This window comes from Anas platyrhynchos, chromosome 5 (assembly GCF_047663525.1).
Source record: "Anas platyrhynchos isolate ZD024472 breed Pekin duck chromosome 5, IASCAAS_PekinDuck_T2T, whole genome shotgun sequence".
NCBI lineage: Eukaryota > Metazoa > Chordata > Aves > Anseriformes > Anatidae > Anas > Anas platyrhynchos.
In genome coordinates, this window is record NC_092591.1 from 66,131,513 (window position 1) to 66,151,877 (window position 20,365).

General features: G+C 36.5%; 1 protein-coding gene across 3 annotated transcripts in view; it reads left to right on the forward strand.

Moving 5' to 3' along the window:
- The window catches only part of PARVA (parvin alpha), a 66,407-nt gene extending 55,839 nt beyond the window's left edge, over positions 1-10,568 (forward strand). For all 3 annotated transcript variants that reach the window (XM_027461216.3, XM_038180617.2, XM_072039439.1), the window contains 3 exons: positions 1,715-1,816; positions 2,591-2,663; positions 5,537-10,568. In XM_027461216.3, the coding sequence (XP_027317017.1) occupies positions 1,715-1,816; positions 2,591-2,663; positions 5,537-5,613 (252 nt within the window). In that variant the 3' untranslated portion in view covers positions 5,614-10,568. The remainder of the gene's footprint in view (positions 1-1,714; positions 1,817-2,590; positions 2,664-5,536) is intronic.
- Positions 10,569-20,365: the final 9,797 nt, after the last annotated feature.

A 20,365-nucleotide genomic window follows, 5' to 3' on the forward strand; every position in this document is an offset into this window, starting at 1 on the left:
GGAAAGCCCTTCAATTTTAAGTATGTTCGTATGAGTAAAACCCTCAACAATTAAGCATAGAAATCATAAGGGCAGCCAAATTACTCTTAGAGCAGTTTTTTACTTTCATTCGCATAAAATGTATTTAACAGATGCTACCTCTTGGGTGCTGGTAAGTGCTGTTGGGAGAACCTGTGCTTGTTTGGGTCAGCCTCTGTCTGCTTGGTTTGATACAATTTCAGTCTGAACAGTTGTTTCCTGCCTACCTTTACACATGCCAGTAATCCCATGGGATTGCAATGACTATTTAGTGAGACTAAACCTGCTCAAGTGTATAGGCAGCTGTACAGCTGGTCTGCAGGCTAGATTGCACCACAGAATTAATGTGGTATACAGTCTTCTTTCTTGTTCTAAGCTGCTAAATTGGGTGGAAAGAAGCTAAAAGAAAAAATTTATTCTGTGGTTTTAATAAATCGCTATATGAACAATTGCAGCAGTTACCATAAGAAAATTACAAGGTCAGACAGGAAGGATGCCATCCACACTATCAGAAAAAAAATGGTGTTTTCAAGACAGTTTATTTTATGTCATGTTTCATGTTGTTATGAATAGGGTTAATTTGAATAACTATCACTCCAATAGAGATTATTCAAAGGTAAAATTGAGATTTAGATGGAAAGAATGTGTAAGGGTTTTCAGAAAGATATCACTGTGACTGTACATTGCATTGTTTACCTTTGGAAAAAAATGTATTATTTAAATGTGCTGAGAAACACCTTAAGTGTGTATCCAAAACAGCATTCTGTAAGATGAGAGACTGTATTTCTATCAATTGAGAGAAAATGAGCTACCTCAGGAAGGCCGAATCATAGAATCATTTAGGTTGGAAAAGACCCTTGAGATCATCAAGTTCAACTGTCAGCATAACACCACCAAGTCCATCACTAATTATCAAATCACAGAATGACTCATGTTGGAAGGGACCTTAAAGGTCATCTAGGACCTTAAAGGCCATGGGAAGGGATGCCACCCACTAAATCAGGTTGCCCGGGGCCCCATCCAACCTGGCCTTGAACTCCAGGGATGGGGCATCCACAGCTTCTCTGGGCAACTTGTTCCGGTGCCTCACCACATTCTGGGTGAAGAATTTCCTCCTAACCTCTAATCTAAATCACCCCTCTTGTCCTGTCATTATCTGACAGAGCAAAAACCATTCCCCCTAGTCCTGTCATTGTCTGACTGAGCAAAATGTTGCTCTCCATCTTTTTTTTTTAAAGGGTGCTTTTTTTTTTCTTTGATTATGAGAATATCTCAGTGCACTGATAGACCTGATGCTACAAGGTTAATAGCGAGATGCCTTTAACAAAGTCTTACAGATGTTTCTAATTTTTAGATTGAGATGAACATGTATCATAGCAATTAGTTATCTTCTATACATCACTGCATACACTGAAAATTAGATTCACACAAACTTATAAAACATAGAAGATGATTATTTGTTCCTTTATTTCCTTCAACATATTGAATTTCCGTGTGGTCATGAGATTGCACCTTCATTCTGCTTCCTTCTGCTCAGGGAGTGCATGCCATTTGATATATTGAGAGGTGTCTTTTCTGATTGCCTGCAACCAGCAGAATAAAAAGCAAAAGCATAGATCAAAGCCACTGACCACTGCTCTCTCCAGGAACTTTATTGTGTATTCAGAAAATATATTGAGAAATATCTTTTCTACAGTTTGCAGATGGTGTGTATTTAGTCCTGCTAATGGGTCTCCTAGAAGGCTATTTTGTTCCTCTCCACAGCTTTTTCTTGACTCCTGATAGTTTTGAACAAAAGGTAATTATATTTTTTTTCCTGTTAAAAACAAAGAAACAAAAATGTCTAGTAGCACAAGGATAATACGAACTTCCCTGCACAGGCTTCATGTAAATAGCTGAAATCAGAAGAGGGCTATCCTCATAACCATTTCCAGGCATTTTTCAGATCTCTGTGTTACTGGTTATTCAGAATAAAAGGGAGAATTATATTAATGACGGGGTGTCTAGCAAATATTAACTGATTTTGGCAACCATTGTGTGATGCTGTCATTGAGCCAGACTTACTGTCCATTAATTGTGTAAAGAACCATACACATGAATTGATGACAGAACTGATTTTTTAAGTCTAAAAATCAAAGAATTTGACATTTCAAAGGTTTAATGTTTTTTGGAAGCATGAAGGCATGTATGTACTATGCATCATTTTAAGACCAACCGTTACTGCAGTGTCTGTTGCTATCCAAGCAATTCCAATGTCTGTTCGAGACAAGCACATCATGAGCCATCACGTTCCAGTTTTTAAACTTGGGGGAGTTGGGTTATTCTTATTGTTAAGTATTTTTTTTTCTATGTGAAATATTAGTTCAGATGTTAGTTTTCAGTTATTTCTGTATTTTTGAAACCACCATCACCACACAGAAAAAAAAAAACACAACAACAATGGATTGTTTAAATTGATATGTGGAGCCCTGATATTTATTTTTTTTTCCCCTTCGAAGCATTTTTTTTTTTTGAACATTTATAGTATACTGTTTATAGATCATTCTAATGACTTCTTATATTACATTACTAGGTCCTCAATGTATCCTTTGCATTTGAGCTAATGCAAGATAGTGGATTGGAAAAACCAAAGCCAAGACCAGAAGGTATCTATTCCACTTTTCCTGGTATTTCTCTAGAACTTTGTGTTGGATCCAGACCTTTTCTCATGGGGGTTGTGATATGAATAAATTAAGGTTAAAATGGTAATACAAGAAAGGCAAGATGCATTTTGAAGTGCTCAGGTCGTGCTGCAATTTATGTGACTAATAGATACCCTTGTTCAAACGTTGCAAGGCTTGATTTCTTGAATGACCGGGATAATATTTGCATGACCGATCACATGCAGTAATATTCAGATATCCAATGAAAGTAGAAGAACGTAATTGTGAACGGTGTCACTTGCAAATATGAATTGCTCTAATTGCTCCATTTTCCTGTTCCACATCTTTATGCTAAACCTCAAGTACATGTATTCCAGTGTAACGTACACGATTTTCTTAAAAGATGTAGGTGTTGTGGAAAAAAAAAATTAAAAAGTTCACTTAACTGTCTTTGAGTGCAGGACCTAAACATGCATATTTTAAATCAGATTTAGAGCTAGAAACTGAAAGTAAAGCATGTCTTCAGTGAAGGTTTTGTTGCTGACATTAGCAGGACCAGGATTCCACTCCTCCTCAGTCACATAAATGCAAGGTTTAAATCCAACTTTTCAGGCTGGATATAAGACCCTTGATTTGCTGTAAGTGTTCCATCTTAACAGCAGTAGGCATGCACACACAAAAATTGTCTCAGGATTAAGCCTATGCTGCTTGTGCATTTAATCTGGATTTACTCAGCCCATTTTTTCACTTTCATTGGTCGCTTGAACTCTTATCCACAATCATGCATAACTACCCCAGTGGTGACTGTGTCACAAATTTTTATGTTTGAAAAAGTCATAGAACCACAGATAGAACCACAGATTCATCTAGGTTGGAAGAGACCTCCAAGATCATCAAAAAGAAAAGGGGGAAATAGTGAAATCCATGGATCCAAGTAAAACAGAGTACCTGTGATCCCTTACTCCCCATGGAGGTTTAAAATTCTTATGGCATTTAATTTTTCAGGTATTTATTGCTCTAGGGGACAGCTAATTTTTCCAGTATAAATCAAGCCATAAGGATATTTCAGCATATATAAGACATTTCTTGTGCAATTATTGAAATACTTAATATGAAACTTCCTGCCCAATGTGAATGGAAAAACACATCTGTTTTATGTGTTGTTACATTGGGCACAGTGCCCATACTTAAAATTTCCAGAGAGCTAAAGAGTATTGAAAAGGATCTTACCCCAGAAGTATATACTAAATACTCTTTAAATTCCTGCACTGTTTCTTTGAGGTTCTTGGGGAAAAAAAAATGCTGAAAAGTGCTTCAGAATATGAAAAACATATTTAGTGGAAAAAAGAATGTGGTTAAGTAAGTGAGTATGAAAACCAATGATTTTTATGGGGTCAACAGTTTATTTGGCTTGTTTGCAATATAATTGAAAGGGTTTTAAAAAGCTTTCCATGACCTCTTACTTTAAAAATTGCCAGAACATTAATCTACTGAGTCTATAACAAATTCATTTGCAGTTTGAGTTTTTTCAGATTACTTCTTGAAAAGCCAAACTTAAGTTTCTCTTTTTGAAAATTTCAACCAGTAAAATGCTTTATGTTAGTCAAACACAATTAGCAATGGAAATAACTCATCTTCCTCTGTGAGCATACTGCTTTTTAGTGTGGACCTTTCTGTGGAATTCTGTTGTGGTGGTGGAATTTTATGGTGACTTGGCAAATACCTGTCAATTTATCTCTTCATTCATGTGAAGTTCTGTATTAGGAAATGGAGGTGTTATGCAGCTTGCTGTTGGCATCAAAGAGGAAACTTCCTGAGATATATACAGTGTTCCATACAGCGTGTAATATGATGTTGTAGGGCAACATGCCCTTCCTGTAGCTTTTAGCATTTTTTCTTCATTTTATAGTAAGCATTTTTGATCTGGTTTATTAAAAGTCACAAAACCATGGTTTCATACATAATTTAATCACGACATCTAGGTTTGATTGTTTTCATTTTGTCCACAGGTGTCAGTGTGCCATGTGGCTAATATCTTTAGCCCTTCAGTTAGCATACTTTAGGACACCATGCATAGCTCTGACTGGATGTATTGTTCAAAGTACAACCCCTTTGCAATCTGTGAGAAGCATCAGTATAGATAAATATAATGGCAAAACTGACAAAATCACCTGGTGATTACATACACAATTTACTAGGTTTACTTGGAGGCTTTGAGAACAGTGGGAGTATGCACACCATCTGCCTTCTGCCTTCGTGGACAATTCCAAGGACCAAAGTTAGGAGGCTGAGTTCCTATACAGTCAACAGAAAGAGATGGGGCCTTTCTGACGGGCAATTCTAAGTCCCTATTTGAGACTGAATATTTCTTGAAGCACTAATGTAGGCTGCTATAGTAGTACATGTCAGTTTGTTTTATAGATTTCTTGTATAATAATATTGACTTTCTCAACAACTTCCCTTGGAAACAGCAGGTATTCATTAGCTTTTTGTTTCACATAAATCATTTACCTTACATGTTGAGTGTCTAACAACTGATTCAGCCATGCACATCAGCGTTTTCAGAAAAGTCTTCAAGGGGCACTTGTATACCTAGCTTTTTAGAACCTTTGGAAATTTTCAAACAAGATGGTTGCATTTCTACATCATCAGCATTAGCCATTTATTTTCCTAACTGAAAGTGGTTGAGAAAATTATGTTTGAGTTGACAGTTTACATGTTATTTGCTTATATTTCTACTCTTTTTTACTATTTTTGTGATTCTAATGTTTATGGATATGAATCTGAGCAAAGAGAGGAAATAGAGAAGGGGCACTTCATCTGAAAATGTTTTGGCTTATGAAGTTACTAATAGTTTTTTCCTTGTCTTTTTCTAGATATTGTAAATTGTGACTTGAAATCTACACTAAGAGTACTATACAACTTGTTTACCAAATACAGGAACGTGGAGTGAAGAATTAATTTGGGACGTCTTAACAAAGAAAGCATCATAACTAGCGTATTTTTCATCAGTATTCCTCTGCATCTTTGTCCTAAAAGGAGCTAAACCGTTTATCTGAAGAATCTTTAATTGACTATTCACACACATCTATTTTCATAGAAGGTTTAAAGCTAAGGCTATGTAACACTAATACAAATTATGAAAAAAAAAAAAAAGTTTCAAGGAAGGTACTTGGTTATCTTCTCAGAGAATCCATGTCTCAATAATAACTGCATCATCACACTGTTTTGTAATAGGTGGAACAGCAATGAAAAAAGATTTAGTAACTTTAGTTCAAGTTAGACTTTGAAGTCAAACATAGGAACTTTCTGTATGAAGCATCTATTTTAACATTTTTATGTGTATCTTTTCTAATCTGGGGAGGGGAAGAATATTTGCTGTCCATGGTAAGATGGTTGCATTCTAATTATGAGAAATATGCATGGGGAGAAACAGTTAAATACTGTTCACATCACAGCTAAATAGAACAGACTTATTCAAGCACTTAATCTGATTAATTTATTTAGTTAGGTTTGAATTTTATGGGTACAAACTGATGTTGCTACTTATTCTTTCAGTCTTACTATAATGTGATACTCTGCTTTAACTATGTATTATTGAACATTCCACGAAATACACTTTGCAGCTTGTTCACTCAATTTTGTTCAAGGAATATATCTTTCTCGTCCTCTCTTTTTTTTTTTTCCTAAAGTACACATTTCAGGATAGCACACCTGTATAATAGTTTCCCCATATTATTTGTATTAGCATAGTATTAGAAAGTAAAAGAATGGCTTGTTTTTCTTTTAGTTGTTGGAACACAGGATTCCCAGGTTTTAAATTTAAATTTATTGCTAAATAAGATTTAGAATCTGTTCCTTTGATTGAAATTATGTTTAATGTATTTTGCTGCATGATGTCCAACATAAAGAATAATATATATTTTCCAGAAACATTCCTGTAGCCTTTCAGATACAAAAGCACTGTTTTTAGGTCAAAACTACTCCCGTCTGCAAAGATTCTGTTACAGTGTAAGATTCTTTGGTCATTTTATATGGCTATAAAGAATATTTTTTTCTAATCATGACCAAACGTAAGCTGTTACCTGTTTGGTTTTAATTTTATTTTTATTTTTAACAGACATAAAAGAGAAATGGGAATTGATTCTTCCCTTAGACTGCTGTCAAGCACCAGTTATGTTTCCATAAAGAATCTGTAGAGACTGCCTGGCATGAGTACCAATCATTAAAAACTGCACTGGTACAAGCTGAAGAGTAAATTAATCATTTGTTAGAAGTCTTGATGTTAGTTTTAGATACCTTTCTAATAGAAGTGTTTCAGTGCAATCACAGATTCTTGGAATCCTGGGTTACACAGTAAGGAAAAAAATCCTTAGGCAGAAGTTATTGGCCTACTGTTTAGAAGTCTTTGGACTGCTTAGTGTAGGAGAGAGACTTTTGAATAGTCATCCAATTATGGCAAAACTGGTATAGGTGAAAGGGAAAGGAAGTCTGTCAGTCAGCTCTTAACACTGTTGGTCTGAAGAAATGTAGTGCTGGTAAGAACAGTACATAACAGCTGTATGCTACTTATTATACAAAGCATAACATATTTTTCAGTTTTTAGGGCTTCTATTTTTAATTAGTGCTTTCCAGTGCAACATTAGCATAAAGGGAAAAGAAGCAATTGCATTTGTCTTCGGTGAACATCAACTATCTTAAATATCAAGATGATATTGACTTCTGCTGGGGGGCTACAGAAATTATTCTGTAATAAATAAATCTCAATAAGGAAATACCAACTTTTGCAAAGAAAATTCATTATTTAATTCAAAGGATAATATCCGGATATTCTCTGAACTCAGAAGTTGATTTGTTACTGTCACATATGTTCTAAATATTTTCATTAAAATGTTTGTTTACCTCTATGTTTTTTTAACTGTGTTTCTGAAGTTAGAGGTACAGAAAATAATGATTATTTGCCTTTTACCATCGGTAAATAACTGGACCTTTGTCAAAATGAACGTTTGAGTTATATCTTCAATATTACTGATCTTTCTGAGAAGCTGCACAATAGGAATTAACCAAACATTTTTTGAGCAAAACAAGATGGAGCTTCTCATGTATACCAGCAGCAATTTCAGCTTATTTCAATGTCTGACATGTAAGTTTTCCATTTGCAGACTTAGATTATGGTAATTGTAGTAGTTCATTAACAAATGTGTGATTTTTTTTTTCTGCAAATCCTGCTCAGCTGAAACGCTCTTTAAAGTCTTAGCAATGCCAAAATATTTTGATTGTCCTTGTTTTCAGGAGTGCACTTTGTTTAAAGAGAAGATTTATGTATGCAAAAGAAAAAAGTTAGGAACAGTGAAACTGTTTTCCACTTGGACTTGAAAACATGTATTTCTGTGTTATATTGGTGTAACAGTATTGGAGATTTTGAAGTCTCTTAGATTCAATTTTCCACCTGTAAAAAACATAAAACTGACACAGAATTGTGAAATCCTCATGCTGAAATGCAATTATGCAGAACCATGGAAACATTTAAACAACATCCAACCTCTACACAAAGATCTGTCCTATGTTAAGAATTTCTGTAAATTATAAGTGCTATATAATCAAGAGTGCCCTATGTAAATATAGGCCCATGTGATAATTTTAACACATTCACACAAATAGTGTATGCTGCCAGGTAGGAGTGGCTCACTGCTTATATTTTGACAGTATAGATTTAAATAGCTATAAAATAAATATAAAATCTAATATACAGATTATATCTAATATTTATTACTTTGATACAGAATATTATAGAAATATAGAATACTACTGTAGGTAGTTGGCTCTTCAGCAATCAGTGTAGGCCAGCACCTTCCTGCAGGGAACTAAAACATTACATTAGTTGGCCAAATTCTGCTCACACATATGATGCTTGGTATTCTCGTTACACAGTATATATATGTCAATGTACAAATGACTACAGAATTGCTTTCACAATTTATGTTAGGATAGAAGGTGTTTAAGTTTTAGGTCAGTCCTGGTCTTATTTATAATGACTTTAAATGCTTAAATAGATCCAAATCAATGGATTTAGCCCATGTAAGATATCAACAGTCACCTGGAGAAGCCTGTTTCTCTGACTCCAGAGGGAGCCTCTGATCTTGAGGGTGCTATCTCAGCACTTTGGGTTGCCTTAAGATCTCATGGTGGTATCTGGGTCTCATGCACCTAGCCATTGTGTCTGTAGTGTCCTGTCATCTGAAGGCCCACAGGTTGCTGAGACCCTTGAAAACCAAGAAGTTGTTAGCCTTATGTGAGGAACGGAAAGACAGTAAACATTTCTGTTCATGGGGCATTATGGAACTGCAAAAAGAACATTTTTCTGTGCTTCCCTTACTTCTAATCCATCTATTTGCCATTGCAGTAGTATGGTAGCCAGGTTTATTTTGTGTTTAGAGACAGGCAACATCTCCCTATTGATGGATTCTTTTATGCTCTGTCAACCACACAGAAATTAGTTTTTCAAAGAGAAGCTACAGATTCTTAAAGTATATCAAAAAGATGTCAAAATCTTAAGATCAGCTCCTTCCATGTTTCTTTCTAAGCTGACTGGCTTTTATGTGCCATAAAGAACAGGCCTTAGAAGAAGGTATCAAAGAAATCTTTGCATGATTTTAACTGAGACACACACATCAGGCCCAATTGTAGTCCTCTGTGTTTCTGATGAAGTATTGACTCGCTGAGTCTCCTACTAAATGAGCTGACTGCAGGATATGTAGTTCTTCACATCTCTTAGTCAGTAGATATTTCCCTATTACAGGGGGAGCAGAAGCCCTTGCAGCTACATAGTTCAGGACCAGCAAGTGCTGGAAAAGGTCCTCATCTGTTTCTGTTGACAGTACTTGTTGGCACATAAATCAGTGCCATTAGATGAACAGAGCATTTGGTCCTTTCTCTTTTTACAGAGGGTTACAGTATTTGAGAATGTTTTGCATTCAGGCAAACTGCATTGATTGACATAAATGATATCTGGTTAACCTTTTTCCTTACTCATTTTCATGAAGTATGTTTTAAAATTCCTATCTTAGTTTAATTTTGCAGATACCTTACTGCAATTTACGATAGTATAAAACAGAATGGCTTATAGAAGTGATGGGTTTCATTTCATTAGAGAAAAATATCTACGATATTTAATGTACTATATACTAGCTTTAGGTCTAGTTTCATTTGCTCTTGTCTTCCCAGCATAACAGCCACCATCCATGGCCTGTGTGTATGCCAAACACCCAAAAAGAGGACAGTGCCTTGAAAGACCTCTTGCAGGATTTTCTGTACTGTTACCTTTGCCATTTTACTATGAGAATGAATGTGGATTTTCTCTTTGAAGTACAAGTAAGGGCAGAATAAATCCATTGTAAGAAGTTATAATTTGTTTTAAGTATGATTTTTATTGTATCAGAGGAAAAATTGAGATAGTAGCGTGAAAATTCAAAAAAAATCTGCATACCTCAACAACCACAGATATTCCAAAGATTTTTTTGAGTCATTTGACATTTACTAGGGCTAATGTTATGTATTTTGACAATATTTTCTGTCTGCCTATTTCTTTGAGTAATAATGATTTATTTTTTTCTGTTTAATAGTTTAGTGCTACACAGCAGCAGTTAGTGTCATTTAAATACTTGCTTCCAAATCTTAAGATCAAATTCAAGAAAAAAAAATATTTGCAAAATTCACTTCTTAAGTTGTGTATCTGAAAATAATGCTTAGTTTAAATTAAGCTGTGTTGTTTTCAACTACAGTGTTAGTAGCTTTCACAGAATCTCTTTTATGTACTCTGTAAGTGACACTCCACTGCTGATTTTTCCTGTGTTTTTTCTTCTGAAACTTTTGTTATGATCCACAATAAAATTTGCACCTGAAATTCAACACTGTATGTTGTTGTTGGGCCAAAATATGACATATATGAAAAAAAGCTAGGAAGGCTGTATGGTTTTATGTTCTCAGAGGTTCCAGACCTCTCTATTCATCTAAGCCATTCTCAGTTACCTCCTTGTGGGTGTACTTGGTGTTTATTATTATTTTCTGTGGAGGCTGGTGACAGCTGAAAGTGGGTTGGCAGAAACGGACATGTAAGCATATGCTCAAAATGATTAACAGCAGCAGGTCAGGAAAATTTTGTATTTGACTCAAAATGGCAAAGCATGCCTTTGCTTTAATATTGCTATGTTGAGCTCCTTTGGGAGGATTTTTCAGCTGGTTATAATGTTTTCTTCAGGGTAATTTTGTTATTTAAAATTTAACAAAATGTTAGTGAAATGTTAAAATTATCAAAATTAAACTGCCCATTTCAAAAAATAACTGTATTTAGGAAGATTTTACATATTATTTTTTTTTATATAAACTTGTTTTTGTTGTGATCCTTTAATGCAGGAGCTTCATTGCAGAACTTGGAGCCAGTCAAAACTATAGGCATCTAAAGTGTCACAGATCAACAGTTTTAGCCACTGAATTACTGGAATGAATCCAGAAGCAGGTGTTTGATCTTTAGTCTGCTTGTAAAGCTGAAACTACCAAGCAGAGCTGCCCAATCAACAGGGTGAGTTTTAATGCCATTCTTCAATCCCAGCACTATTACTCAGAGCTGGAAAGAAGTATATCTGCTTTGGATCCACGGTCTTAAGCCCCACCATAATCACTTCCAGCTTTTGTCCCAAATTTTATGGGTTTTGTCCTGAAGAGCAAGTAGACTTGCAGTCATATATTACAGTACAATAAAAAGGTGATGGTCTAGGTACCTCAATTTCTTCATTGTTAATCACCTAGAAAGTGAAAGACATGGAATGGATTGCAATGCCTTTCTGCACCCACGGGGGTAATTTCTCCTCTTTAGAAGAGTACTGTAACCTGCAATATGAATTTAAGGTGATAATTTTTTTTTAATGTTGGTAGCAGGGCATTGTTCACTTCCAAGCTGCAGTTGCACCTTTATATATAAAATAATTCCACGTTAACTGCAAGAGGGAAAAAGTGCAGAAGAGGGAGCATAACTGGTGGTTATGTTGAAAAGGTGGAAAAGGTTTTGAGGGAAGAACATACCTTCAGAGCCTCCTCTAAAGCTTACCCCTGTATTTTAACCTATTAAAGGGTGATAGAATATTGAAATATTTTGAAGAGGGACCAGAACTAACGTCATGTCTATTTCAATGGAAAGTTACTGCTGAATTTTCATACAAGATTCTGCTGTTACTTTGAGTGCAAAACAGCCCCAAGAAGATATTGCTACCCCGCACAACCTGCAGCCTGAGGTAGGTGTGCATTTCCTCACCAAAGCAAGTAATTTCATCCACTGCTTCCCTCATCCATAAGCTGTGTTTAAGGAAATTGACAGACATGACTGCATTTTGTCTGTCAAGTCAGTTAAGGTTTCTTGGGCCTTCTCTGAATGCAAGTATTGTATTGAGTGCTGCATCTCATTTTTGGATTCCAGGTAGATTAAAACTAGAACTACTCAGCTGACCCATTGAGACTGGGTCAGCTCGGAACATGTGAAAGATAAAATTCTAGGAAATTTTCAAATACAAATTTAGACGCCTTCAGGGGAAGGTGGTGTTTGAACAGATTTTCCAGAATCGCAACTTTAGTGCCTGTATTCTGTGTGAGGAGCTGAAAATCTGCCTAGGGCCACACCACTTACATGAACTGGGGACACAAGGGAGAACTGGGGAAACAAGGGAGAGCATCTTCTGCTTTCCTTCTGAGATCTCCATGTTGTGGCAGACTGCACAGACTGTTTCCTACTTGGTTCAGTTTAATATTATAGGGTACAAGCCTGAAAACATCTTTTGACTATTTCTCCCTCTCCTGGATGTTTGCACTATTCCAAGTCAATGAAAATTAATACTAAACAAGCATGTTGGGGCTCTAAAGTCTTCAGCTGTGACTAATCAGCACCATTTACTGCTTAGGACTTGTGATACTGGGAAGAATGAATGGTACTGACTGTAGTTATGTCTCTGAATGATTAGTCAATTGGATCACATGCCAAACTTATAACTGTTATATTAGTTGTACAGATGAGAACTATTAAATTATGTCCAAGGGGTAAGGGTAGGGTGAAATCACTGTGTCCAGAACCTTTTTTATTTGTTTTTATTTACATTTATTTATTTGTATTGGATGACAGTACCTAGGTAAGGGGTGAGTATGTTATATTTCTGTGCACAGTCTGAAATTTGGGAAGTGCTGAAGGCTGTAGCCTCAGTTCAGGAAAATACTAAATTTACTCCAAATATGTGAAAAAAGTCCTCTGTGGTTTCTTGGAGTCTGTTTTGCCTAGAAATGGGTAAATATCCATATCACCGTAGGAGGCCCCAGTCTCATTTACACCGAGGCCTGCATTATATTGTCTTCGTATCTAAGCACTATCCTATGTAATTACCCCTTCAAAACCATTACCTTTAAGGCCTGCTTTTCTCAAAGGACCCCTGACAGCCGCTTTGTAAATTAGCTCATAAAAGATACATGCTTCTTGTCCACTCTTGTATTCATTAAGAGATTCACCTGCATGAGGGTTGAAAAACTAGGATAATTTATGTCTTGTCTTGTGAGGCCCTTGGAGATCAGATAACTAAATCTGTTGCAGGGTAGCAGAATGCTGCTGTCTGCTTTCAACCTTGGCACTAAGTTTTAGGCAGACATAACTCAGGTGTGCTTGCTGTTTGTTTCATATCCATGCCTTCAGGGTCTGTTGCACTAGCAGTTCTGTGAATGTATGTTATGATACAGTCCTCAACTTGAAAAGCTCACAGACTTGCAGGAATGTGGGAGGAGGAAAGCTATAAATGTACTTTACACAGAAGATTATGATAGGTATGGATTAGGAATCGAGTTGCTCTTTCAGTACCCAGTGTGTGTCTTTATGTTGTGGTGTAAAATGGAGCTAGAAAGTTATTAATGAGGCTTGTGTGGAATGCCAGTCCTTAGGAAAAAAGGGACAAGAGGTGTTACAAAGGCTTAAAAGATTACCACACTGCCTGTGGTAAAGATATCTAGGTGCTCAGCATCAAATCACTGAAGCAAATAAGTATGTGCGTTTGTTAGGTTGCTTGGGGAGGAATTTTGCCCATGAAAATACTGCAGGGCTATCACCTAGGAGGTAATTTACAGCATTACAAGGTCCATATGTGTGAGTTAGACTTTTGCGTATGTGGTAGTAGCTCAAACACTTTAACATGTGTATTGTTAAAATAATAGAGTACTGAAGGTGTCAATCCTGGATTTCTAAGCCTTCCGGACCTCCAGATCTTTCTGAACTGTTTACAGTGGCACTTGAATAGACAGAAACAATATCATTGGAGCAGATCTGTATCCTTAATTGCATAAAAACCTTTTACATCTACTGCCTGAAACCAGCGCTTAGTTCAAACAGTGTCATAACCTTTAGCTTTATTTTTTTGTGTGTTATCAGAACAAATTAACCCATTAGCTGCACAGACTCTATTGTGAGTCAGAGGTATATGACTCATGAATAGAACACATTTCTATTCTGGTTCTAATTAACTTGGCCTCCACCCAAATCCTTCTTGTAAATGAAAGATACCAGATTAGCTGAAGTATATGATACATACATGAAGTATATGATGGTTTGTACTAAACTTACATGTGTATTTTTATGAGATAATGCTACAGAAAGATATCCCCATGAATGCATTACCTTAATAAATAAGCAACAGAAGTGCCTTATTTCACAGACTGTTAAAATATTGTAATTAATCTTGTTTGTTTACCACGTAAACTATAAGAGAACAAACAAACAAAAAAAGAAATGCACAAATTTAACACATTGAAAAATTAGACCTAGTCTTGATTCTGATGAGTGGAAAAGATGTTTATAGTTGTTGTATTTTCAGCAGAGGAGCCCAGAAGTGCAATATTAGATGGCATTTCCCTTTATGATTTTCATAATTTTGCTATCTGGGAACTTTTATCCTCTATCTCTCAAATGTAAAGGTTGAATAGCTCAGGATCCCTATCAGTACTTGTATTTGAATCACTGTGCCCTCTCTTAACAGAGCAATACCAAACCCAAATAAACTTCTCATGTGTAAATTGCAGAGAGGGTAATCTGAGCCATTACTGAGTACAGCCTTTCAAAACAGAAGCAGTACAAACTGCATTTATGCAATTTTAAAGGAATAATTAAAAAACAAAACAAAACAAAAAACACACATTAACAGCCCATGCCTGTCTGACCTTCACAGAAATCAAGGCCTGAATCTTGTTTAACTTAAATCTTAACTTCTTTGTGTCATTGTAGGAACTCTTAATGCAAACAAGAAGCAGGCACACAGGTACTTGGTGGAGCCTTCCCACAAGAACACTATCTATCTCTAAAGAAATAAACTCAGAATAAAAGCAGAGGGTAAGGGGAAGAGAAAGAAATATCTTTGCACAAATACTTTATAGTTTGCAGAATCCTCATATAACACAGTAAGGGTGGGCCAGGTGGCCATAAAATAACCTAGATAACCTAGACAGATAAATTAATCGGGAGTATGCTCCATGTGCTACCAACTGTCCTGTGACTAATAAGTTAGTTTTCTACTTTGGCAGGTTCCATGGGTTTACTTGTAGCATGAAGAAAAGAGCTGGAGGGAAAAGGTCAGATTTTTAAAAGGGGCTTAGTTCGAGTGGCTCTGAAATGAAAACTTGCATGTGGACCACTACTTCCTAGACTCTGCAGTCCCACAGTTTAATTCCGGTTGGTTAGAGCACTTAATCAAGATATGCCTTCAACTCTGCCTGCCACCAGTTAGTCCTGATAAAGCCCTAACTGGGCTTCTCATTGCCTAAGTGGTGACATTAGGACTTCCATCAAAGCAAAGAAATTTGAGGCACGTATCAGACTTAGTTTCATTTAGCCAGAGCTCTATGTCCAGATCAGAGATTTTTCTGTCTTGGAAGGATGTTATCACCCTGTGCAAGAAAGACAGTCTGGCAGTGAATTTGCTACAGTACACACTTTCAGATCACTATGGGAAATTAACAAGTTGGTAGTAGGCAGATTTAGGGCACAGACTTAGCTACTGATGTTTTAAACAGTTACCCTGCTTTTCAGAACGTACATATTCCTCAATTGAAAGTTTTGAGTGTTAATTTTTTTTAATTCCATTGCTGATTGCTAGACTTTGCTTTTCATTCTTCATTTGAGATGGTAGTTTCTCTATGCCCATATTGTTTGAGGTCCAGTTACCAAAACTGGATGGATAGCTGTTTTATGCATACAATTACATTCCCCCATTGAACAGAGCTGCTTTATGTAATCTGTAGACAAAGTCTTGTATGATCAGCCAGGATGCAGAGCACAATGTGAATATAGGATAATAATGGCCAAGTTTCTCTCGGTCAGTTTCTCTCAGTACCTTCTTAAGGAAATTAGGTATAGTTGTACTACTGGAAGCAGGAAGAAGCTGAATGCAATTGTACCCTGAATCACAGAATCACAGAATTTCTAGGTTGGAAGAGACCTCAAGATCATCAAGTCCAACCTCTAACCTAACACTAACAGTCCCCACTAAACCATATCCCTAAGCTCTACATCTAAACGTCTTTTAAAGACTTCCAGGGATGGTGACTCCACCACCTCCCTGGGCAGCCTGTTCCAGTGCCTAACAACCCTTTCAGTAAAGAAGTTCTTCCTAACATCTAACCTAAAACTCCCCTGGTGTTCCCCTGAAGCTGAAGCTGAATGCAATTGTACCCTGATGCAAGAAACAGGATGGATCTCACTTGGGCACCGTAGTCCCAGCGCCTGTAGTATTCCCTTTGCTAGAAGACCCTTGGCTGTCCTTCTGAGCATTTTCAGGAAATAAGCTTGACTATCTTGTGTTGCTAGGTCTTTCGCACATACCTTGAGAATTAAGGTCCAGAAGTCTTCTGATCTTCTCTTCTGTCCTCTAGTAGGACTCAACTTTACCCAGTAGTTTTGGCATTGAGACTGTAACTTCTGCTACTTTTTAGTCCCCTTTCCCAAAGGCCCAGCTACCCAGGCAGACCTCAGGAATTGGGAGTTAAACCACAGTGAGTAACACCAACAGAAAACATGCTGGCTTAAGTCTGGCAAATTTTTCCATTAGGTGAATTCCCCTGATTAAAAATCATAAGATTTGTTTCAGGGAATCAAGACACGCCTGTAATTTAAACACAATCTCTCTTTTATTGCTGGCTCATTAAAACTTCCCATTCTCTATTAATCAGTGTTTCTTAATTAACATAAAATTCCCAGTGTCTGGTACAGTTCTACCACCCGCAATCCCGTGCTGTCCTGTTTGTTTCTATTTAGACTACATATTGCTTGAGTATGTAGGATTACATTGCATGCTGCAATTCTTTTCAGGGAGGACTGTGACACTTGGCCTTGATCTTGTCTTTGTCTAGTACAGAGCATTGTAAGTATCCTATATTTATTTATAACTTGGGGGAACAACAGAGGCTATCTGATCCTGTGCACAGTCTGGTATTCTCTATACACTGTAATTCTCAGACGGGACTCAAGAATTACAGGGAGAAGAGCTTTGCCATTTGGAAAAGAAGTCTTACATTTTAACTAGGATTCAATTTTAGCCAACCAGCTAGTTCAGTCGACTAGTCCAATTATGGTGTGGGTTGAGCAAGTTTCTGTGTTCAGGGTTCCCTTGAGTTGTTTTTAGTTATGAAATGAAAATAAGAAATTAGGTCAGTTATACTCTATTGACATCTAATCATACAGCTTCCAAGACTGTATAGTAGTGTAGCTTTGCCTAAATTAATATTTGGCATCTCACTCTATGACACGATTTGCTACCAGTTGAAAGCTAAATTGGGAATGCTCATTCCAAATGGCAAATTACATATGTGCTTGTCTCTGAACTGGTTTTAACTCTTGAAACACTGTAGTTGAGTGCGTGCAGCCCAATGCTAGAAGAGTTGCATCAGCTCTCATCTCTGTCAAAGAACAATAGATACTTTCCTGGGTGTCTTACCCCCTCCATTGGTTATTTCCTCCTTCACTGACTGTCGTGAAATTTTATATGAGCCTTTCCACCACATTTTTCCTACCTACTTTAACCTGCCAGAAATGCCCAGCTCCCAAACCTTCTGTCATCTGACCGTACCTTATGACCTACCTCATCTTTAAGGTGCTCCTTCTTCCTGGTTATGTTTTTGATCAACCCAGCATCCAAGTTCTCAACCTCATGTTCTGTGAACACACTTGAAACACAGACCCACTCTCTCTCTGCTATGATTTTAAAAGGTAGGACTGAATGAATCAGGTCAGGTTTTGCCACAGTTGGTGAGGTTTTATCAGTCAGGTTTTGCCATAATCCAGCATATTCTGCAATATAAATTTACAAAGCCTTTTCTTCTCTTCTAAGGGTTGTTATAAGAAAAAAAAAATACAAATTTTGACCCAGCAAACAGCCTGTGGCCATTGCTTCATTCATTGCTGGTCAAATATGTGTCTGTTCACCCAGACTGCAATTTAGTGACTGCACAATATGGAGAACATTTCTCTGCCTGTTACATTGCAGAACAGTATTAAGACAGAAGAGTGCTGGGAAAACCTCAAAAGTGTCTGAGTTTGGATACATCCCAAGTGTTTTCGTTTCTTCTGTGCATTTACAGAAGTCAGAAGAGAAAACAGAAAGACCTCTAAATGTGCTATTGTTCATTTTTCTCCCTTTAGTTCTGTGATGCTCTCCTTTTAAATTGTTACAGTCTTTATTCACTCTTTACTTTTCATTTCAGCCCAGAGTTGCACATGCATACCACTTTGCATGTGCCATGGAAGCACATTGTTGAAAATAATCGCATTGTTGCGATGTGAAAATGGGATTTGAGGAATTGACTGAATTTAAAGGTTAGATGCCAAAACCCACCAACATGGAGTTGGTATATATTAATTATGGTTATTACTTGCATATGCTGCAAAATTGGAAAATGAAGAGATTGCACTTCTCACATGAAGCTGAGTTGCATCTGCATGTCTCTCCATATGATGCTGTTTTCTTGGAAGCCCAAATGAAATGGATTGATAAAATCTGCTTCTTTACTATTAGTGCTGTATGTACCTGAGGACAGCTTTAGGCACTGTCACCACTCAGAAGCTTCCTCTTGTGAAATGAAAGTCATGTATCAGTATATTTAGAATGAAGTCCTCCCTGCTCTGCAGAGGATGAAGTTGTGTTTCTATAAATCATTGTTTTCCTCCTCTCTAGTAACTTGTGTGATTTCAAAGCATTACATGCTGACTCTTCATATTTATTGCAAAGCTAGTGGTAGTGTTATCTCAACATCACTGGACCTGGATCAGGCCAGACTTCCAGAAAATAGAAGTGTTTGGCATTTTCTCTTAAGTTATTATCTGAAGTACTCAGATTATGTGGTCTGGATAATTAAAGAATTCAGAGATCATAGTATAATATATTAAAATAAACCTGTACTTAAAATGTATTTTACTAAACGTGAGTTAGATCTTAACATTTCAGAATGATTTGGAGGTTTAGGATAGCATAAGAATTAATTCCAGGAACAAGATATAATCAGCTTACCTTTCTTGGTATTGTGTCTTGCTAAATGTAAAAATAATAATAATAATAATTAAAAAATCATTTCATTTACTATATAATTATCCACATGTTTTCTTGAATGAAAGCATAGCAAAGATCACATTTCTGGCACATTTGGGAGCAAAACAGTTAAATTGCTAACAAATAATGTTTTGTAGTTTGTATGAGAGCCAAGAAGATTAATGAAATGTTCATGAGAGAGTCTGGCAAGTGGCCACATTCCTATGGGAACATTGCTGCAGTGAGGTTTAACGGAGCATGAGGGACATTAAGAAACAAATGTGTGGGAGTTTTAGGGTGAACTGTAAATGATCAAGAATCTAGTAAAACTAGGTATCATATATTTTGCCTTTGAGGCTTTCCAGGGAATCTCTGCAGCATTTCTCACTCATATCTAAAATCTGTGAGGAAGATGAGCAAAGCGCATCCTCTTTTTTTTTTTTTTTTTTTTTTTTTTTTTTTTGTAAGAGCAGCTGCTGTCAAACACTTGAGCTCTACTGACTTCTTTGGATGTTACAGCAGATGTAAGCTCATTAAACAAATGGCTACAAGAAATAAGTCTTTTAGCCTGACCAGAGATTTTTGTGTAGAGGCTCCTCAATTTAATGCTTAATCTGTCAGCCTGCCCAAATCTTGCATATGCTTTTAATTGCAAAAAGCTGTGTTAATTTTATGTTTTAGACAAGGCAAGGAGAAGATGCATTAATACAGAATTATTTCTGTTTCTGCTGTACTGCCCTTTCACAGCAAATGTCTCGAAATACAAGTTTATGATTATACGATCCACCAATATGCTATATCATGCTATATTAAAATTTAGTGAATGTTGTATTTAGTCAAAGATAAGAAGACAAACTAAGTTTCCTCTCTTTCTGAAGAAACATACTGTATCAGTAAGATTGTTAACAGAAATCAAACACTTCTTTTTACCATACCAAGAGATAAATTAGATGGGAAGCTGTTGATTTCCCTGAGAGCAGGGAATTGAGAGATGTATGGACTTTACAGCATGCCTTCTAGAGGTTTTACAAGTTACCTAAAATAATGATCAATGATCATCATGGGTAGCAAGTCTGAACTATTACATTGAAGGAAACCTGCGTTCTTACTTACCTT